Source organism: Taudactylus pleione, unplaced genomic scaffold (assembly GCF_031769625.1).
Source record: "Taudactylus pleione unplaced genomic scaffold, aTauple2 ptg000230l, whole genome shotgun sequence".
NCBI lineage: Eukaryota > Metazoa > Chordata > Amphibia > Anura > Myobatrachidae > Taudactylus > Taudactylus pleione.
The window spans coordinates 1,582,726-1,606,599 of NW_028284632.1; the positions used below are offsets into that span (position 1 = coordinate 1,582,726).

The window sequence follows — 23,874 nt, forward strand, 5'->3', positions numbered from 1 at the left end:
TAGAGTGTACCCAGCATAAAACTGGTTAAGTTTTCTCTCCATCGGCGATCAGTTGCTTTCTAGTTGTTGTTGCTCTACTGGTCCCCAGCATACCCTAACAACTTTTGACATGCTGGGACATATAGTTCCACAACACTGGAAGTCCCACTATAAAGGCTGCAGTGACGTTCCTATCACTAGGCAGACACATTTTTACCAGCTCACACTGCACGTATAGTACTAGCCGGTGTAATGCTGGCTGTGTCACATCATAGGCTCCACAGCACACACGAGAGCCATCAGTATCACGTGACTGTCTCTGCCGCCCGGCGCGACTCATACAGCACCTGGGACAGCTCCTGACACGCCCCTCCATTTGACGTCACGTTCCGCCCCCCCCCGCCTGACGTGACCCGTTGTCATGGCAGCTGTATAGCGGCGTCTCTGCTCCTGTCCGTGGATGACAACAAACATGGCGGCCAGCAGCGGAAATCCAGAGACAAGTATGTGTGTGATACGGGGGAGTGTGGGAGGGGCATGAGGGAACAGCACTTAATCCAGAGTCGTTATTATTAGTGTCTCTCAGTGGAGACAGTAATTGCTGTGATGGATAAATAACGTGTAGAGCTACTGTGAATAATATAATTGCATCTTCATGCCAACGATACATTTATAATCTTACTATTGCTTGATTGAAATTATAAGATTTGTATGGGGTATATATATTTATAATAAAACTATTGTCATTTCCTATTGTTTAATCTATCTATCTATCTATCTATCTATCTATCTATCTATCTATCTATCTATCTATCTATCTATCTATCTGTCTCACTTGTCAATCTCCCTCATTGTTAGGGAGACTCCCTGAAATAGTAGCAGACCCTCCAACATGACCCGTTCCATCAGGCTTCAAAATGCTCTGCTCCAACACTTCCCATCTAATTTATGATTGCAGCCACCTGTGTTGAAACACCTGTCTAATCAATTATCTAGTTCAACACAGGTGGCTGCAACCATACATTAGGTAGGAAGTCCAGGAACAGAGCATTTTGTACCTGATGGAATGGGTCATGTTGGAGGGTAGGTAGTAGCAATCTCCCTGACTCCCTGAAGAGTCTAGTAATCTCCCTAATTGCACCTTACTCCCATTATGAAGCTGTTATAGATGAAAACAACAGAGATATATACATTAAAATTGGATCATTAGTATAATTTCCCTGCATTGTTTATAAGGACAATGATCCCTATGGCTACATGTATTTTCTTAAAAGTATTTCGAATGTTTTCATCAACATGTAGATCTTATCAACAATGCATTTCCAAAAGTAGGCAAGTATGGTCGGTCTATCTATCTATCTGTCTGTCTGTCTGTCTGTCTGTCTGTCTGTCTGTCTGTCTGTCTGTCTGATCTCTCTCTCATGTCTTTCTTTCTTTCTTTCTTTCTTTCTTTCTTTCTTTCTTTCTTACTTTCTTTCACCCCTTTTACACTGGAGCTAAAACCCAGGTTATTGCAGGGTTAACCCGGATAGCTCCTTGGTGTAAAAGGGGAGAGGGTTGGATCCCTGCAGTGTGAACGGCGCGCTCCAGGTCACGATGACCTGGAGTGCACCGCATGCCGGCCGATTGGTCCGGCTTCAGTGGCACTTGGAGATGACGTCATCTCCAAGCGTCTACTTCAACGCCGGAAATGCCGGGTATATGCAGACCTGACTCCGGTGTGAACGGCGCCGACTCGGGGAAGGTCCTGGGTCGGCGCCGGCTAAATTCCGGGTCTGTTCCGGATTGGAACCCTGTTCCAACTCCTGGTCAGACCCGGAATTTAGGTGTAAAAGTGGTATAATTCTATCTGTCTGTCTGTCTATCGATGTGTCTATCATTACTGGTTACTAATAGCTTTGTTGGTCTTATGCTGACAGAGAGTTCAGTTAGCCAGACTAATTATGCAGACAGTACGTTGATTATCTTATTGTTGTGTGCATTACTATTTCTCTGCCAAAGACCTGTGATGTACTCGTGTTAGTGTCATTACCATTAAATATTATTATGTATTGTTACCACAGCGCAGCTGTCAGGGTTATCTGTGTCTCTGACATGTTGCTAAATATCCCTGGTCGTGATTGCAGTTTTTATTTTCCTCATTAAGTTGGGATCCCCACCACAAACTGCTAATTACTAGTAATAATTATTGTTAGAATGCAACATCTCAGTGTCAGAGACCTGCCACACAGTACTAATTATTACTAATGGATTATTGTTATGATAATTAACCACTTACAGAGTTTTAAAGACCAGCTAATCATGTATATCACTAATCATATACTGTTATTTATTAATTAGTTCCCTTCTACAACATGCCTAAACTTGAATATATTGTTACACTCTGGGTTTAAAACTAGTAGAGAATTTAGAATTTCTGCAGAAACCATAAACTTTTTTTTTTTAATGAAACAATTCAGTTTGTGAGATAATATCCATTCATTTGTATATTTTACATATAGCAAAATGAAAGTGAAAATACCCAAATAAATATGGCGGTGTAATTTCCAGCATAAACAATTTGCAGATTTTTATTGATTCATTTTTTTTTTATTTCATATATAAAAAAATTACAACAGTCAAACTGCCAGCAGCATTCCTCGTATGGGCTAAATCACTATTCATTAGAGTGCGACCTCCTGTCTTCTCTCACTTCATAGAATTCTCATATTTCAGTAACACAATTGCAGGCTCATGTTTGATGTGACATTTCCTGTGTTTGTAACTGCTACTTTATCTTTCTTGTTGGCAATAAATGCAATAGAACAGTTATAGGACTCTGTTATTTTTATTCTTACCTTAGGGGGTATATTTACTAAAGTGAGAGTTTTTAGAAGTGAGTTTTAAAAGTGATGTTGCCTATAGCAACCAATCAGATTCTAGCTATTATTTTCTAGAAGGTGCTAGTTAAATTTTAAGTAGAATCTGATTGGTTGCTTTGGGCAACATCACTTTTAAAACTCACTTCTACAAACCCTCACTTTAGTAAATTTACCCCTAGGTGTTTAAAAAGTCTTGTTTTGAGTCAGACAGGCGATTTACCTTTTATACATGGTTAGATGGTAAAGTGATCCCCATAATCATCATAAAATCTAAACTAATGTGGGGTACACATCATACTTGCCTGCCTGCTCTCTCAGAACAGCTGGGAGACTCCCAAATCTCGGGTGGTGTTCCCGGCTGCCCAGAAGAGTATTCAAAACTCCCAGTCTGGAGTTGCTGTTGCCTGAGACTGCCTGCTTTCCGAGTACAGTGGGCAGTCTGGGAGTCCGATGACGTAATTTGCGCTTAATCTCATCATCATAGCCCCGCCCCCTGCTATACAATGACGGTAATCTCAGCATTGTATAGCGAGGACGAGGCTATGATGACGCAATCACACTGCCACACCCCCGCATTACCGCCTATGTTGCTCCACGCCCCCCTGCTGTCCCGACTTGGCTCACACTGCCCGGTGGGCGCAGCTTGAAAGTCTGCAAGTTTGGTACATACTTGGCCGATGGCACCACCGGCCGACGAAACCAGCAACCATGTGACCGATTTTGGTAAGCATACACACACAGCAATCAGCTGCACAATATGTTTAGCTTAACATCACAACTGCTCGGGCATTTAAAAATGCCCGCCCAGTTGTGATGTCATGCACTGGTGGTTCCTGTGACTAGCATATGAGTTGATTGGTCGTCTGTACTGGTTGGGTATGGGATGCCAGTGCATCTGCTGTGCTGCACGCCCGATGCAATATATCTGTGAAAGACGTCATTCACATATGTATCGTGTGTACACACGAGCTAATGTACTAAATCATATATCGTTAATTAGCTGTATGAACAATATATTACCTAGTGTGTACCTATTGTTAGGATTAGTGGCTATGGTAATAGGGAGGAATATCTATTTAGCAGTAGATGAGTGCAGGGTGCGCAGTGCTGTATAGATGGAGTTAAGCAGGTCCTGCATTAGTTCTTAGATGTTTGAAACCTCCATGCACCCAGATTTGCACAGTCTGCACATTTCTACTAACATGGGGTAAAGCTTATTCATTCTGGCTCTGGCATTAAAGGTCTTCCTGGAGACCTTCCCCTTACCATATTAACTGTTCTGCTGCTGAAAGCAGGATCTTCCCCTTATCCTGACTGGTTTGCTATGCTGGGTACAGACTGGCCGACAATGAAACGGGCAAAATATATCGTGTGCACGTCGTCCAGTGTGTGCAGACGATATGTCTGTGAACGACGCCGTTCACAGACATATCGTGCCGGCTGTGCAGCACAGCCGATGGCAGATATATCTGCCAATATGCCGTATCTGCTCATCGTGCTGTGTGTAAGGGCGTACACTTGCTGCAGAGGCCGCGGGGAGGGGGTCGCGTCGATCTGCAGATATATCCTTCCAGTGTGTACCCACCTTTGGACTAGACCTAATCTCCTCTTCACCTCTGCCCTTTCCTCCTCTCCCCTTCCATCCAATGTTGGCTTGCACCCTCTCCATCCTTCAGCACTTCTGATGCTGGTACTCCTGGCTGACTTCCGTTAGTTATGGTGTGGGATTTATGCAGTGGGGACTATCAATGTAATGTGGGCGCTGGTGGATGATATTCCTGTAATGTGGGGGGTTATTAATGTAAAGATGTAGTTGATGGGATCTATGAATGCATTTGGTAGGGTATTAGTGTAATGTTTTTACTGGTGGTTTTTATTTATATAATGTGGCATCTTTGTATTATATATAGTATGAGAGGGAATAATATAATGATGAAGCTAGTGGGGAGGGGGGGAGTATTTATTTAATGCTGTTCCATGGTCGTGTGTGGTCTGGTGGTGGTGGTAGGGTCTTGAGGCATATGTGACAAGGAGAGAATGGTGGGAAAGGGGGGAGGGTTGGTGCAAGCCCTGCTCTTACACACAGGCCCAATAATGTCATTTAAAAAAACATTTAGTCATGTTGTCTTGTTTTCCAATCTGAATTATAGGTGATTCAGAGAAAAAACATTACAGAGTGCAAGAACAGCAAATAGTGCTGGAGGTATTTTTTGAACATATCAACCGCTGTGCCACGGAAAACCAGAGTAATTGCTCCACATAGAGGTGATGATTTGAAGGTGGAGGGACGGAGGAGGAGGACGCTGGCGGCCCTCAACAACGCAGCCTAAGCTATATCCGTCATGTATGGCTTGGGTTGTGAGAGAACATCATCTAGGCTTGGCTTAAATACATCTACTATCCACATTCTAAAAATCACCTTTGAATCATTATCACCAGATTAAAATTTTCACCTCTATGTGGAACAATTACTTTGGTTTTCTGCTGAATCCAGATCAGCCTATATAATTCAGTGAATGTGAGTAAATAAGCAGATGGTGTCCAAAAGACCAGCTGCATCTTATCCACTCCCAATAGTCACAGACGCAAGGGTGAGTGTGGGGTCATTGGCACCCATAGGTTCCATCTCATCCTCTTTATAAGCTCCTATTAGCCCTCCTGTAGTACAGTATCTCCAGTATGGAAACATAGCTATATGATGAGTGAACCTCGGCAATCATCAACTTGGTTTGAAGTAAATAGTACCTTGGGAGTTGCTGGTGTACACTTTTATTAGCACATTTTGATTGTCTTAAGTGGGTATTTATCAAGGCATGGAGAGAGATAAAATGTAGAGAGACAAAGCATTAATCAATCAGCTTCTAACCCTTATTTTACAGGCTGTTTTTGAAAAATGACAGTTAAGAGCTGATTTGTTAGTGCTTTGATAAATACCCCCCTAAATCAATATTGGTGCTTATTATTTTCTTTTTATAATTATTTAAATTTTTTTTTTCACTTTTGTAGGTATGTATGCATGAGAGCACGAATCTAATAGATATCAGTATTACGATTATTTCCTTCCTTCCTTCCTTCCTTCCTTCCTTCCTTCCTTCCTTCCTTCCTTCCTTCCTTCCTTCCTTTTTACATTAATTGTTTGTACAGTATATAACTCTTTGTGGCCTGGTACACTGAGGGCATTAATTCTTATACAATTTGTGATATCTTGTTTGGTCTGTTTTGGAATATAGTAACCTTTGAAGAATTCAGCAGCCACCTCATCACTGGAGGGAGTGTAATTCTATTGAATTGTTGAACTGCCTTGGACATTGAGTGACTTTATTAATTTTAAACAATTTATTTGGTTTTTTGATTAATCCATAGATTATTTGCTGCATTTTTTTTTACACTTTCTTTGTGTAAATATCAACATATATTCGATTTTAAAAAAAAATGGCGTGTCTTCGGCAATTTTAAAATCTTGTTCAGTGTGCCACAAGTTCAAAAAGGTCGAAAATCATTGATTTGCAGGCTCCGAGAATCTATGGTCTACCTAAAGTACGTTTCACGTTCCATGTTCCATTTGAAATAGTTTTATAGTGTATTTCAAAATGTTTATTGTTAAATATATTTAATTAAAATCTAAGTGTAAGATAGATGTATTAAGGGAAAAGCTTTTGGTATGCCTGCTAACATAGATACAGACTAAATAAAACAACTACATGATATTAATTTATATTAAAGGCTGTCTATCACTGAGCTAAATAAAATACATTAAATAAATGGATACCTTACAGTTAACTTTATATGTAGCTTATTCCTTCATTCCCCTGCAGCAAGCTGTCGTATTAGGATGTAGATGCTTCTCTAACACAGAAAAGCAGCACGTGGATTGGTTGATTCATACACAGGGCCTGGACCAGTGATTCCACCGTAACTTGCATTCTCTGATTTCTGACTATCAGCAGTCCGAATAGCTGCAGGATGGGCTTCAGCTGGCTACTATGGGGTGGGGAAGTAATCCCTTACCATGACTGGCTCAGGGACATGTCTGTTAGACTAGTGGTGGCGAACCCTGGCACTCCAGCTGCTGTGGGACTACATATACCAGCATGCCCTGCCACAGTTTTAGCATTCCCTAATAGCAAAACTCTGGCACTGCATGCTGGGATATGTAGTCCCACAGCAGCTAGAGTGTCAGGGTTCGCCACCACTAGGGCATGACGAACTTCAGCTGGCTACTATGGGGTGGGAAAGGAATTCCTTACCCTGATTGGCTCAGGGACTTGTCTATTACACTTGGGCAGGATGAGCATCAGTCTGCTACTATGGGGTGGGGAAGTAATCCCTTACCCTGACTGGCTCAGGGACTTGTCTGTTAGACTAGGGCAGGATGAGCTTTAGCTGGCTACTATGGGGTGGGGAAGTAATACTTTACTTTTTACAGACCTGCAGTGGAGAGTCAGGTTTACACTGAACAGTATACTGTATTTTACATTTACGGTTCATGAAATGTAAGGTTTAGTGGTCCTTTAAATTTGAATTATATCAGTGAAAACATCAGTGAACAGAAAATTAAATTGTAAGGTATTTATTTATTTTTACACTTAAATGTATTAACGTTCTCTGCATGCATATGAAAAGCATACTCGCTGACTTTTTCACAGCACCCACTTGAAGGAGTAGCAAACTTCCATCTATGCATGAAAGCCGCCTTTGCCACATTATTGAAATGGCTCAGCAGAGACTTCTTATTACAGTTGAGATCTGGTAGTTGATGGTGTTAAGGATTAATAGGGACATCTTTGCCTAGAACCTCCTTGGTAATGTCTATTGTCTGCTGCCAAAATGATTGGATGTTCGGACACCCATACCATATATTCCACAGAGTCCCAAGAGATTGACCACAGCAACAATACACATCAGGTACACCCAGGAACATTCTACTGACAGTGCTAGGGCATCCATACCATCTGGTAAGGACTTTGTGTCTCCAAGACATACATGCTTTTGTGGATGCAAGGGGGAAATAAGAGATTCTCTCCCACTGAGCATGGTCTAAAGTTTTTTTTTTTAAGATCTTGTTCCCAGACCTCAATAAATTTAGGAGGGGGGATCCCAAAGGTCTTCAATGATAGGCAATAGATCAAGGAAAATCTATGTTGTGGTTCCTGTTGAGTGGTACAAAAGTGATTCACACTGGAACAAATCTCTAAATAGCAAGTTATTACAATCTAATTTCCAGAGGTAATGTTTGAATGTTATATATACTCAAAGGTCTCCATCTGTTAGAGTCAAAGGGCTCTATTTAATATCATCATTTTTACTAAAATAAAGTGAAAAGGGGTGTTTTCACTCCCTTTTCACATTATTTTAGTATCACCTATAGTTATTGCAGGGCAATTGGAGTAGAATTCGTAAAATTCTACTCCAAGCCCTAAGTATCACTTATTTTTAGTAATCAGATCGCATTTCCCATAATTGTAATGGGAAATGTGATCTGCCAAGTAGTTACTAAAAATAAATAGTAAAAAAATATACCTAGGGAGGCCCTGTGATAATAACGCCACCTGGAGGTGGCGTTATCCAGGGTCTCCCCCGGTTACCGGGCTCCTACTCTGCTGTAACGGGCAGAGCCCGGAGCCGGTCCCAGTGATCAGCTGTGTGGTCTAAACAGACAGCAAGCTGATTACTGTAAGAAAAAAATTTACTTACCTGACTCCAGGGACCGGTGATCGGGGCTCCGGTGATGTTCTCCCTCCGGTCAGCTGGTCTCCCACAGTGCACTGCGGTCCGGTCATCAGGTGACCATGTCCCAGTGCAGTATGGGATTCGCAGGGACAGAGCTTTATCGCAAGCTCTGTCCCTGCAAGGGATTTGTAGTAAGTCCCTGTGATATTGCCTGAATTCGCAATGCGAATTCAGTCGATAATATCACACTACAATCTGCATTACAAATGCGGATTGTAGTAAATAGAGCAAAAGGGCCTGATTTTGAGGTGGGATTAAAGCAGATAAGAGCAAGTAACTGTGCACCACACTTGCCGGAAAGGGGCAGTCAGGTCAGCATAGTGCGGGTCGTGGCTGGCATAAGAGGCTGGGCGGTGAGCGTGCAAGGAGCTTGGCGCATCATTTCAGACTGCAGGAGGGACGTGGCTACACCTTCGCTATACAATGTAGATATTACCGGCATTATAAAGCAGGGGGCATGGCTACAATAGCGCAAATTCCATCATTGGCTCTAACCTGTGCAGATGGATTTAGATATGAAAGGGGCGTGTCCAAACGCAAATGTACTTTTGGAGTGTAAAAATAAAGCTGTCCAGCATTTGTGGGCTACATGCAGAAGCTGCCAGTATTTACCATGCATGCAAAAAAAAAAAATCTATTTGCACCTCTTGCATTGCAACATGGTTTTTCCAGATACACAGTTACTTGTTATTTTTTGCTTTACTCCCACCTCAGAATTAGAGGTGGGAGTCCCATTCTGAACCTGCAAGAGGCCCAGTGTCTCTTGCAGGATCAGAATAGTACAAATACTCTCACTAGCCACCAACTGGCAGACACATACTGGGCGTAACCCATACTTGCCGACATTCATTTCCCTCCTTCTGGGAGGGAGCTGAATGTCTGTGCACAGTGGGGGCGTGGCCAGGCGATGACGTGGTTTTAGGGATGGAACCAGGGGCGGAGCCATGTGATCGCGTCATCGTGGCTCCACCCCTCTTCACAATGCCGAAAATATTGGCATTGTGAAGCAGGGGACGGAGCCACAATGACGCGATTCAGCTCGAATCGTGCCATCGGGCCCCCCGCTGCGGGGGTTTCTTGTAGTAGTTGGGGGGGTCAGGCGGAAGCTGGGAGGCTTGCCTGCCTTTCCGGGGGGTCGGGAGCGGAACCTGATATTCGGGTGGCTCCCGACCAAATCGGGAGGGTAGGCAAGCCTGGCGTAAACAAGAACAGCACCTTAAAGCCTGGGGAACTAGACCTGGTGGAAAATCGGTATAATACATGAGTGAGGTCCTAGAAGAGAGGGGATTAATTGCCTTAATTTCTGATTGAGGAATATCGGGAGAATATTGTTTAAATGCCACAGCCTGTTTGGGCATTTCTGTCATGCTTGCCTACTCTCCCACAATGTCCGGGAGAGTCTCGAATCTCAGATGACTCTCCCTGACCTCAGTAATAGTAGGAATCTGTGCCCCGCTGGGCGACTTTATTATGCGACTCGTGCTGAATCTCGTCATTATAGCCCCGTCCTCCCCGCGATGATGGCACCATGCCGCCTGCACTGCCACTTTGCCATGTCACACCCCCTGCACCACCCTCTTTGATGGGTCGCACTGCCCACACCACCCACCAGGAAGTCTGCACTTATGATTGATACTGACCATGTGCATTCCTGGGTTGGGTACGGGATGCTGGTGGTCGCGTTCCTGGCGGTCACAATCCCGTCGCCGGCATCCCGACATGGTTAGGATACCGACACCTGTCGGTCGGTATCCTAACCCTTCTCCTCTCCCTACCATAACCCTAATCCTCCCGCCCTGGTGCCTGAACCTAACTTCCTCTTCCCCGCACTCTAAACCTAACCCTAACCCTCCCCCTAGTGTCTAACCCTAATGCTAACCCCGCTACTTACCTTCAAGTTTCCGGCGGCGGTCATGATTCCGGCGCCGGGATTCTGACAGGTGTCTGGAATCCAGCGCCAGCATTCTGAGAGCCAGTATCCCCGCGGTGGGATTATGACCTGCACGTTGCTCCATCGCCGCCAACCCGGTGAGCTGCTTAACAATATTAAAAATTTTTTTTTTTTTTTACAAAGCCTGGGCTGGCTGTAGGGGAGCTGCCCCTCCCAGTCACTTCCCATAGGGGCACTGTGACCAGCCCGCAATGTGAGAAAGCGCCTGCCGGGACTCTCTATCCTTTACTGCATGCACAGCAAGTCCCAGAGCCGCACGCAGGTGGAGGTGCGGGAGGATTAATATTTATAAAATGAAGCCAGATGACTTCTGTATGTATATGTATTGGGGGGGGGGGGGGGCGCGGCGGAGGAGGCTAATCTTTATTATAATAAGATGCATGACTCACTGCTGTATGTATTTGCAGGGGGTGTCAGATGGCCTAGGGGGAAGGGGAAGAGGATAATATTTAGGTGTGTGTTGGGGGGGAGGAATTATCTTTTCACAAAATGACTCACCGCTGTATGTATTTGCCGGGGGATGGAGAGAATAATATTTATTAAATGAAGCCAAATGACTGCTGTATGTATTTGGGAGGGGTAGGGGGGGAAGGACAGTATTTATGGAATGATGCCAAATGACTGCTGTATGTATTTGGGAGGGGTAGGGGGGAAGGACAGTATTTATGGAATGATGCCAAATGACTGCTGTATGTATTTGGGAGGGGTAGGGGGGAAGGACAGTATTTATGGAATGATGCCAAATGACTGCTGTATGTATGGGGGGGGGGAGGATAATATTTAATAAATGATGGATCACTGCTTTATGTATTTTGGCTCTGCATTTATGTGTTTTTTTAGGTGAGTGCATGTGTCAGTGTGTGTGTCTGTGTGTATCTGTCTGTGTCAGTGTTGTGTAGTGTGCAGGCTAAGGGGGAGGGGAGGGGTGGGAGCGAGAACATGTCGGCATGTCAGTAATTATAGTGATTGAAGCATCGGTATAGGAAAGGACACAATGGCTACTGTAAGGTGTAAGTAGAGATGACGAAATGCAGAGGTCAAAAGTACATTCAGGCCTTTTTGGAACTTGGGTATTGTTAGAACATCAACATTACTCTCTATCACTCATGTGAAAACAGAAAAACATATCCATAGGTTGCTTCACATACAGTATATCTTGTCTATCAGAGCAGCCTATAGCCACCTGATGCCTTGTTATTTATATTATTTATATTAAAACACTTGAAGTACACAATAAGGTGTATGTTGCTGGCTTATCTGTTTAGCCGCTTTTGTGATTGGGTCTGTAACCAATTAGTTAGAAACCTCCCTTTCAAAATCCTGCATTTGATACTGGGTTCCAGGGGCAGATTGGGTGCCATGCAGGTATCACTGACCTACCTGAAGGGACCTGGCATTTACTACATGGGTCTCACCCATGAGTAGACCTCTGATCCTACCACCACTATTCGCTACAACCTATCAGCCCAGTCCACGAGCACTGGCTCAAATTGAAAAATTCTAAACGTGACACTATTATTGTTATTATTTTTATTATTATTATTATTATTATTATTATTATTATTATTATAATTCAATAATAATAACAACAGTTACTTATATAGCGCCGGCATATTCTGTGGTGCTTTTACAAGACTGGGTCATGACGGACAGACATAGAGGTAAGAGGTTACTATAAGTAATTAATGACATGGCCACCGATTGTATATTCACAATCCAATATGACTTGACCAATCACACAACAATACCATCTTTTGGCGGGCCTGTAATAAAACTTAACATGCTTAAACATGTATTTTCTACAGGAATAGAGGATGACAATTATGCCATACCCCAGTTAAGCTTCTCAATAGAGTTAAACGTCCCCATGAGAATAAAAGTGTGCACCAACACACCCATCCATATTTGCATGTGAGGAGCTATTTTCTATAGCACTTCTTAAAGAGTAAGTTTACCTGTATTGAGCTATATTCATCTAAAAGTCTTAGGCCCTCATGGTCATTTTATCAAGTGGAAAATCCTTCCTTGCTCTTTGGCTTTTTAAGATAAACTATCTATAACAGTATATTTAATGGCTTCTTGGTCTTTCCATGTTTGCATTGCAAGGAACAATCTTTTTGAATGCTTATTGTGCATTCAGCCCCTTCTAGCTGTATTACATGTACAATATCTCTTGTCTTCTATACTGGCATGCAATTCTATCAAGAGAGGAGCAGTAGGTCATAAGCTGCATACACACGTAAAGATTTTCCTTCCAACCATCCAACTAGTTGATTGGTTGGAATGAAAATCTGGTAAGGTATGAAAGCAAAAGACAATCAGCAATTTGCTCCCAAATGCCGGAAAATGGACAAAAACTGTTGTTTGAACAAATTGTTTTGATCAGACATTTAACAAACTTGTCTGACGACCATTTTCTTCTGTTTTCTGGCATTTAGGAGCAAATTGCTGATCATCAGTTACTCCCATACCTCACCAGATTTTCATTCCAACCAATCAACTAGTTGGATGGTTGGACAGAAAATCTTTATGTTTGTATGCACCTTTACTGACCTACTTTTCTTTTCTCCTCTCTGGAATGCAGCCGGCCACTTCGGAGACGGGGAATGACTCTTCACGTGCTGCAGATTGCGAGTTCGTGGGGAGTGGGAGGGGCTATTAAACGCATGGACCTGCGATTCCCGGTAATATCTCCCCATCCTGCCCACTTCACTAGGGTGCGGGGGACTACCCGAAAAATCAGGAGTCTCCATCACCTTCCAGAAAAGTAGGTGGAAAGTACAGTGGGGCAAAAAAGTATTTGGACAGCCACCGATTGTTGCACTTTAAAAGATGAGAGAGGTCTGTAATTTGCATCATAGGTATCACATTGTATGATTTTTAAACAATTTATTTGTATATTCTTTCTGAAAAAATTTTTTGGGACAATCAAAAAGTTTAACTCAATACTTTATAAAGTAACCTCGATTGGCAATTACAGAGATCAAACGTTTCCTGTAGTTCTTGACCAGGTTTGCACACACTGCAGCAGGTATTTTGGCCCACTCTTCAATGCAGATCTTCTCTAGGTGTGTCATGTTTTGAGGCTGTCGCCGGGCAACATGGACTTTCAACTCCCTCCACAGATTTTCTATTGGGTTGAGGTCGGGAGACTGGCTAGGCCAATCCAGGACCTTGAAATGCTTCTTTCGGTGCCACTCCTTAGTTGCCCGGGCGGTGTGTTTTGGGTTATTGTCATAGTGGAAGACCGAGCCACGTTGCATCTTCAATGCTCTTACTGGGGGAAGGAGGTTTTTCCCCAAAATGTCACGATACATGGCCCCATTCATCCTCTCCGTAAAATGGATCAGTCGTCCTGTCCCCTTTGTAGAAGAGCATCCCCAAAGCATGCTGTTTCCAACCCATGCTTCACAGTGGGTATGGTGTTTTTGGGAAGCCACTCATCATTCATCTCCCTCCAAAAACGGCGTGTGGAGTTTATACCAAAAAGTTCTATTTTGGTCTCATCTGACCACATGACATTCTCCCAATCCTCCTATGGATCATCCAGATGGTCACGGGTCACCTGGACATGTGCTGGCTTAAGCAGGGGGACCTTTTCGGGCGCTGCAGAATTTGAATCCATGATGATGTAGTGTGTTACTAATCTAACCTTTGTGACTGTGGTCCCAGCTCTCTTGATCCCTCACTGTTCTCAAGATCATTGATACCCCACAAGGAGAGATCTTGCATGGAGCCCCTGGTCGTGGGAGATTGTCAGTGATCTTGTATTTCTTCCATTTTTTTATAATTGCGCCAACAGTTGATCTCTTCTCACCAAGCTGCTTGCCTATTGTCGAGTAGCTCATCCCATCATTGTGCAGGTCTACAATTTTGTCCCTAGTGTCCTTAGACAGCTCTCTGGTCTTGGCCATGATGGAGAGGTTGCAGTCTGACTGTTTGAGGTTGTGGACAGGTGTCTTTTATATAGTTAACCAGTTTAAACCGGTGCCATTAATATAGGTAAAGAGTTGAGGATAGATGAGCTTCCTAAAGAAGAAGTAACAGGTCTGTGAAAGCCAGAATTCTTGCTGGTTGGTAGGTGTCCAAATATTTATTTTCCGCAAGAATATACAAATAAATTGTTTAAAAATCATACAATGTGATTTCCGGAATTTTTTGTTCTGATTCTGTCTCTCATAGTTATAAAGTGTACCTATGATGGAAATTACAGACCTCTCTCATCTTTTATAGTGCAACAACTTGCACAATCGGTGGCTGTCCAAATACTTTTTTGCCCCACAGTAGGTGTTGCACTGATTTGAGGGCAAATTAACTTAAACTTCTGAAAAGGAAAAGTAGAAGTATTGCCCATAACAACAAAGCAGATTCTAGTTATAATTTTCTAGATTGCACTAGAGCAGAGGTTCCCAAACGTTCCTCGAGGCACCCTAACCATTCTTGGGCACATGTGACTTAATTAGTACCTCAGTCAATTGGATTTAACCATCTGTGTTCAACCATATGCCTAAAACCTGGACCGGGTGCCTTGCGGACCGAGTTTGGGAACCACTGCACTAGATAAATGATATCTAGAATCTGATCATTTGCTATGAGCAATACCAACAATTTTGTTTTTTAGAAGTTTTAGTAAATCTGCCTTTGAGTTTTTCGCATTCTTCAGCAAGGCCTGATTAAGGGTCCCAGAGGCCCTAGGCTAATACACGTAGCACCCCATGTAATGCTGCTAAACCCAGAGCACAGTGTGTATCCATGCTCAAGAAGTCGCCATTCCTACTGAGCATGTGCAGGTAACAAAGTAAGGTTTTATAACTGATGTGTTTGATCTTGGGGCCTGATTCAGACCCAGGACGCTAAGCCGCGATCACTCGCTATAGGTGATTACCGCTCGTCTGCGCATGTGTATGCATTGCAGTGCGTGTGCGTGAACCAGTCACTGTGATCGGGAAACGTGCGCTCGTAGCACAAAGACTGAGCGCTACTTTGAGTGACAGCGCCGTTTGTGGGTGGTAACAGGGGAAGGTGCTTGTGAATGGGGGAGTGGTGCTGTGAACGCAGGCGTGATTGGGCATCAAAACTGAGTTTTATGGGTGTGCATAATTAGCATGGAAGCGTCATTGTACACGTCACTTGGTTGTATTTCAGCCTGCAGTGATTGCAGTGCTTGGGGTGGGGTAGGGTCTACCTCAAGCGCTGCATGCAGCTCCGATGGCTCTCGATGGTTCTGATTAATCATACACTTCCTGGAGATGACGTGTGCTAAGTAAGAAAAGTGGGCGTCTTTATACTGGCGTGCGTTCGCTCTGTCGTCGCTCTCTAAAACATAGAGGGCGTCCTTACACCAGACAGTGCGATTGCAGAATTTTGGCGGCTTAGCGTCCGGGTCTGAATCGACCCCTTGGTTTCTACTGATTTAACAATGTTTGTGGAGTTTAAAAGGAGACTTTAGCTTCTGGGAATGCAAGGAAGACTCTAAAGATAATCGCATACAGCTCGGCTGTAGCACAATATATATATAGAGTAAAGGTTTGCAACAGTAAGTTACATCGGTACAGATGAATGTGATTATCTTTAGCATGGAATGAATTAGGTCTTCATTTTATTTCTATGCTGGCAACTGCATGGCATCCCCCCAGTCCTTACACCCTGGGCTACAGCCTAATCACTAAGGCAGGGGTAGCCAACCTCGGTCCTCGAGAGCTACTAACAGTCCACGTTGTCCAGATCACCTAGCTGGTGCACAGGTGTATTCATTACTCACTATCACATTTGAAAAGATCCACAGGTGGAGCTAATTATTTCACTTGTGATTCTGTGAGGAGACCTGGAAAATATGCACTGTTGGTAGCTCACGAGGACCAGGGTTGGCTACCCCTGGACTAAAGGTGAATACACACACAACGATTATGTTACCAACGATTTTCTGAACGATTTTCTGAACGATTATCTGTCAGATTTTTTAAAGTGTAATGAATGATTTTTTTGAACTACAAACTATATTTGCATATTCCCTTACTGAAAATTGTTGAGTTGACAAGTCTGACTGAACTACAAATGTGAACGCGCATGAACGATAATTGTTCATCGTTTGACTCAGAAAGTGAACGATTTTTTCAAACGATTATCGTTAAACGATATCGTTTAACGATAATCGTTCAAAAAAACGTTGTGTGTGTATGCAGCTTTAGGGGTAGATTTGCTAAAGCAGTGGTTCTCAAACTCGTTCCTCAGGACCCCACACAGTTCACTTTTTCTAGGTCTCCTGACAGGTCCACAGGTGTATTAACTACTCACTGACACATTTTAAGAGATCCACAGGTGGAGCTAATTATTTCACTTGCGATTCTGTGAGGAGATCTGGAAAACATGCACTGTTTGGGGTCCTGAGGACAGAATGCCTGATTCAGACCCACTCGCGAGCGCTGAGCGTTCGCAAGCGGGTCGATGTTGGGCCAGTGCGCATGCGCACGAGGGATCCGGCTCCGTCGTGCGCATGCGCGAGACCCTGTTAGCGACGGGCAAGCCGTCGCTATGGGTCTCTCTACAAAGGGGGCGTGCTGTCGATGGTGAGTGACAGCACGCCCCCTTTGGTGGCCGTGCCGGGGCGTGGCTAGCCAGACGGAGGCGTTCCCATGGATAGAGCCAAAAGCACTCCGGGGCTTGCGGCAGATGAGACCCTACCACAAGGGTCTCGTCGCAAGCCCGATGGTCGCAAGCCCGATGATCGCGATGGTCTTGACCATCGCGACCATCTGTTTGGCCGCTCGCTATAGCTGTGGGTGGTCACCCACAGCTATACGAGCGTCCAGGAGGCTGCTCTAAAATCAGGAAGGACGGCCCTGATTCAGAGCGAGCGCTCTGTCAGAGCGTCCGGCTCTGAATCAGGGCCAGAGTTTGAGAACCTGTGTGCTAAAGCTTCTACAACAGAAAAACAGACAAGTGGTGATGTTGCCCATAACAAGTTTCTAGCTATCATTTCTCTATTGCATTCTATAAAATGATACACAGAATCTGATCTGTTGCTATGGGTAACATCACCACGTGTCTGTTTTAAAAGCTTTGGTAAATTTAAACCTAATAGTTGATCAGGCACTGTTCTTCACTGGAATGTTGGGATTTCCTATATAGAGAATATTATCAAGACTTCCTTTCAAACATTTGTTTTTATATTAATTTCTAATACTAAAGGTGCGTACACACATAACTATTTTTTTGAACGATTTAACCATAACGACGTCGTTATCGTTAAATCGTTTGTAAAATCGTTCATCTTTTTAAGGTGATGATCGTTCATGCGCGTTCACGTTTGTAGTTTGTAGTTCATCGTTCATTCTGACTGTCCAACAAACGATTTTCGTTCAGAAAATCGTTCATGTTGTACAGAATGAACGATAAACGATGTACGATTTCCAGTCACTGTATGCATGATTATAAATCATTCATCGTTCATCGTTCATGAAAATCGTTTAGTAATTTAATAACCAACGATTTTAGTGAACGATTTTCATTCACTTTTTCAAGGGAAAATCTGAACAAAAATCGTTCACTAAAATCGTTGGTTACCAACATTGTTGTGTGTGTACGCAGCTTTAGTTGCTATTCTAGTATTAAGTTGATTTCAAAGCTGCATACACACACAACGATTTTGTTACCAACGTTTTTATGAACGATTTTATGAACGATTTTCTGTCAGATTATCTGTCAGATTTTTCAAAGTGTAATGAACGATTATTTAAACTACAAACGATTTTTGTAACTTCCCTTAATGAAAATCGTTCAGTTGGTCAGTCAGAATGAACTACAAACTACAAATGTGAACGTGCATGAACAATAATCGTTCATCGTTATAACTTAGAAACTGAACAATTTTTTCAACGATTGAACTATAACGACGTCGTTATAGTTAAATCGTTCAAAAAATCGTTACGTGTGTATGCACATTAAGATGTTGATTGCTTAAGATTAATTAATTGTAATAACTTATTTTATTTTATTCTGTCTACCGTTAAGATATTAGACATAGGTTTAACCACATGTCATTTTGCACAGTTGAGTTTATAGACAGATGTGTCCTCCTACATCTGTCCTTAATACGCCACGCAGCGTGACATGCCTGGTGTGAGTGAGCCGCCAGGACCAGTGGTACTCTTATAGCGCTGGGTGCCTTTTTTTTGTCGAAAATGCGTCTTATTTGTAATGTGTGACCAGGACGCACCAGGAGTTTGTGCTGATTAATTTGATATGCAACACTTGTATATCTGTGTAACTTACATCTCACTTTTGTGCATCAGTTCATTGCTGCAAGCAGGTCTGTCCTTCACATACATCATTTGTCATTTTCTAGTTTTCTGCACAATTACATGTTCTGCTCCATACAAATGCATACATGCCTACTCTCCCGGAAGTCGCGGGAGGCTTTTGATTTTTCGGGTAGCCCCCGCACCTCCGGTAGAGAAGGCATTTCTTCCGCATTCAGTGAAGTGGGCAGAATGATTAGAATTTCCGTGGCGATCGCGGGTCCCCGTGTAGGGGGCGGGGCTTTATGAAGTGAATCGTCAGTCCCCGCCCCCCATCGCAGCCGACCTGCTTCTCCTCCCCGGGCTTCTCCCAGGGAGGAGAAAAATAAAGTAGGCAAGTATGCAGATGTCGCCTGATGTAGACTTGCAAGTAAATTGGGCACATGTTGCACTGAAAATATGCGTATATCAACCGTATGCAGAATTGTACGTATCTTGCCAGCCCTATATGTGTGCAACTACTGTAGTTTGCTACTAGTAATCAACATCAATGTGCATTTACACCTTCCTTACACTAAGATACACCTATGAAAAGGAATATAGATGTGTCCTCATACATCCAGCCTCACTGAGACACCTGGCGTGATGAGCCAGCAGGATCTGTGCCACTCTGCTTGCGCCAAATGTCTTTTTTTGCCAGAAAATGTAACATAAGCGCAATGCGATGGGACTAGGACGCACCAGGAGACTGCACTGATTATTATGACATGCAACACTTGTATCTCTGTGTGCCACTGACTCTGTAAATGAAACACAATGGAACTTAGCATGAAAAAAAGCTGCAACCGTTGCATCATAGCCCCCTCGTATACAGGGCCTGATTCAGCTTGGATCGCACAGCTGCATTCGCACGCAAATGGTCGATGTTTGCACTCTGCGCATGCGTATACATCGCAGTGCGTGTGTGTGCGAACCGGCCGTGAGCATGCAGTCCAATCGCGTAGTGATTGACAAGAAGCGACCGTTTGAGAGTTTAGAGGGGGGTGGTCGAAGGAACGCAGGCGTGTGCGTTTGAACGCCGTTACAGGGGCGTGCATAATTAAGCCCCTGTGGTTGCATACGCTGGCAGAGGTCTAGATGGCAACAGAAAGTTTAGCAGTTTGTGGTGTAGGGTCAGGTCAACCACATCTGTGTGAATGGTTCTGATGTTACCGATGTTTTCGCTGACTTACAGATGGGAAGTGGGTGGCTTTATACAGTGATGGGCGTCTTGGTATAGTGCTGCGGTTGCCGTGCGATTGCATTCATTAGTATATTTTCGCAGCTAGGCTGTGCATGCGACCGCGGACGTGCAATCCAAACTGAGGGTCTCATTCAGACCCGCTCGCAAGCGGGTCGATAGTGCCCAAATGCGCATGCGCACGACGGAGGTGCCTCCGTCGTGCGCATGCGCGAGACCCGAAAAACGACGGCCAAGCCGTCGTTATGGGTCTCGCAGCAGAGGGGGCGTGCTGTCGATGGTGAGTGACAGCACGCCCCCTTTAGTGGGCGTGCCGGGGGCGTGGCTGCCCAGACGGAGGCGTTCCCATGGGAACGCCTACTGTCTGGGTCCGGCCCCACTGACATCACTAGTGATGTCAGTGGGAGTGAGTTTGGCTCTGATAGAGCCAAAATCACTCCAGGGCTTGCGGCAACGAGACCCTACCGCAAGGGTCTCATCGCAAGCCCGATGGTCACAATGGTCTTGACCATCGCGACCATCATCATGGACTCTCACATATTCTGTGGGTGGTAACCCACAGCTATGCGAACGTCCAAGAGGCCGCATCGTTAAAAAAAAAAAACACGCCCTGATTCAGAGCGGGCGCTCGTTCAGAGCGTCCGGCTCTGAATCAGGCCCTGAATCAGATTCAGAGACTCAAGCTGCATACACACACAACGATTGAGTTAATGAACGATTTTAGTAAACGATTTTCTACCTTGAAAAAATTAACTAAAATCGTTTACTAAAGTTGTTCATTTACTATGGCCCTCATTCAGAGCCGTACGCTCTGAGCAGAGCGCACGCTCTGAATGAGGGCCGCCCTCCATGAAAATGGAGCGTCCTCCTGGACGCTCGTATAGCTGTGGGTCACCACCCACAGCCTATACGAGCGTGCATTTTGATGGCCGCGATGGTCGTGACCATCGCGACCATCGAAACTGCGAGCCGGAGCCTGCGGTTGAGGTTTTCAACCGCAAGCTCCGGAGTGATTTTGGCTCTATCAGAGCCAAAATCACTCCCACAGACATCACTAGTGATGTCAGTGGGCCGGCTTCTGACGGGAGGCGTTCCCGTAGGAACGCCCCCGTCAGGGAGGCACGCCCCCGGCACGCCCACCAAAGGGGGCGTGCTGTCAATCAACATCGACAGCACGCCCCCTTTGAACAGACACAACGAGCGAAGGACTTTCCTTCGCTCGTCACGTCTGGCGCATGCGCACGACGGAGCTCGCTCCGTCGTGCGCATGCTCAGTGAAGAACATCGACCCACTTGCGAGCGGACAGCCGCTCGCAAGTGGGTCTGAATCAGGCCCAATGTTCATTTAAATGTAATGAACGATTTTTATGAACTACAAACGATTTTTACATATTAACTTAATGAAAATCGTTGAGTTGACAAGTCTGACTGAACTACAAACTACAAACGTGAACGCGCATGAACAATAATCGTTCATCGTTTGACTCAGAAAGTGAACGATTTTTTCAAACGATTATCGTTAAACGATATCGTTTAACGATAATCGTTCAAAAAATCGTTGTGCGTGTATGCACCTTTAGTCATACAGAGACATACAAGTGTCGCAAATCAAATGAATCAACACATTTACCACATTTCCTGGTGAGTGTGACACATTTTCAGCCAAAAAAAAAAGACATGCAAAAGATGTCCGACTCTAGCAGAGTTTCACGGGGCCTGGTGCGTTGAGAGGGGATATTTGGCGTGACTGATGCAAGGACACATCTGTAGACTGTTTAATACAGTTGAGTGAATCTGCATTTTCTTAGCAGTAATCTTACTAAGGCAAAATATCCTTTTTCTACTTTTGTTTTAGTCTAATAAATATTGTTTAGTTATATTTTTTGTGTGTTGAGTGCCAGGTGTGTTTGACTCTAACAGATGGCACCTTGACAGAATAATACTACGCAAGTCAAGGCCCCCATACATCAGAGATTGATTGCAGCAATCGTGCAATTTGCAATCGATTGTGTATAAAAATCTATCCCTTTTTCAATTGATTGTGGCAATTCTGCAATCAGCAATCGATTGAAAAAGGAAAAGATCTTTATACACAATCGATTGCAAATTGCACGATTGCCTCAATCAATCTCTGATGTATGGGGGGGGGGGGGGGCCTTCAGTAGATCAGTAGAATGAACAGTATGCAGCAAGCATGTCCTGTGGTTTATCTCCTTAAATTTCATTAATCAGCAGCATCTGTGGCGGTAACTGTTAATCAATTGCAACGCAAAACCCTCACATAAGTGAGGATTAGTAAAGAACTGCCAGTGATTCACAGAACACAAATGATGCATTATGTAATAAATAAATAATAATAATAAACAGGCAGCATGCCTCATTTCCCCAAGTTATTAACCAATCTCTTTGCCAAGGGGAAGCAGTCGGGAAGCCGATGGACAGAATCCCGACCGTCGGCTTCCCGACTGTCTAATCCCGGCAAGGGCTAAATGACAGGCGTCGAAATCCCGGGGGGTGGAGGGTTAGGTTTAGGGTTCCCGGGGGGGACTTGGGCTTAGGCATCCCCCTGGGAGGTTAGGGTTAGGCTAGGGGAAGGGAGGTTAGGGTTAGGCACCCCCTTGGGGGACTTAGGTTTAAGCGGCAGGGAAGGAGGGGTTAGGTTTAGGCACTTGGGGAGGAGGCACCCCTAAGGGAGGGTTAGGGGGGAGAATAGGTTAGTCAATACTTACCTCTCGACGATCAGGATTTTCACTGCTGAATCCCAGCCAGGCAATAAAGAGAATGCCGATAACTTTAGCCTAGTTTGAACACTTTCCATTTATAATTACTAGGGATGTGCGCCGGACCATTTTTGCCGGATTTGGATTTGGATTTGGTTCTAATTCGTCGTCCGGCTTTGGATTTGGATTTGGATTTGCCAAACTGCGGTGACTGGCTTTGGATTTGGATTTGGATTTGGATTTTTTTACAAAAATTGACAAAAAAAGCTAAAATCACATAAATTGGTCTTTTTTTTCTTCCTAGAGTATTATTAACCTCAATAACATTAATTTCCAGTCAATTTAGACCATATCACAGCTTATAATATTGTTTTCAACATTATTGGCCAAAGGTTGCAGTGAGCTGACTGGTTACTAAGCGACAAAGCAGCGGCACAACGACACAGACACCACAGTATAAAGCACATCTATGACACATTGCCACACAGCAGTGGCAGAAATGAAAAGTAGTGCACCCACCCAGTGGGGTACGGCCAGCAGAGTCACAGTACTTGTTTACAAAGTGGGCTACGGCCCTAGGAGTCACAGTGCACAATCTTATTAGCATTACACCGCACATAGGGCCTGATTCACATTACACCATAAAGTAGTGTCTCTTATTTATGTTACGACACACAGTAGTGCCCCTTTTACACAATGCCCACAGTAGTGACCCTTTTACACAATGCCCACAGTAGCGGTGTCCCTTACACAATGTCCCCCAGCAGTGGTGCCCCCTATGCAGTCCCCTTAGTAGTACGGTCCACTATGCAGTGCCCCCAGTTGAATGCTCCCCAGTAGTATGCCCCCCATTAGCAGGCCCCCCCAGTAGTATGTCCCCCATTAGCAGGCCCCCCCAGTAGTATGCCCCCCATTAGCATGCCACCCAGTAGTATGCCCCCCCAGTAGTATGGCTCCCCCAGTAGTAGGCTGCCCCAGTAGCAGGCCCCCCCAGTAGTAGGCTGCTCCAGTAGTAGCCCCCCCTGTAGTATGGGCCCCCCCTGTAGTATGGCCCCCCCTGTAGTAGGCCCCCCCAGTAGTATGGCCCCCCCAGTAGCAGACCCCCCCCCAGTAGTATAGCCCCCCCCAGTAGCAGGCCCCTCTGTAGTATGGCCCC

At 44.5% G+C, this 23,874-nt stretch overlaps 1 protein-coding gene across 1 annotated transcript in view; it reads left to right on the forward strand.

The window, feature by feature from the left end:
• The first annotated feature begins 401 nt into the window (after nucleotides 1-401).
• AGBL4 (AGBL carboxypeptidase 4) overlaps nucleotides 402-23,874 on the forward strand; it is a 2,679,639-nt gene continuing 2,656,166 nt past the window's right edge. Inside the window, exon 1 of the mRNA XM_088479301.1 lies at nucleotides 402-482. Within this exon, the coding sequence (XP_088335427.1) occupies nucleotides 440-482 (43 nt within the window). The 5' untranslated portion in view covers nucleotides 402-439. The remainder of the gene's footprint in view (nucleotides 483-23,874) is intronic.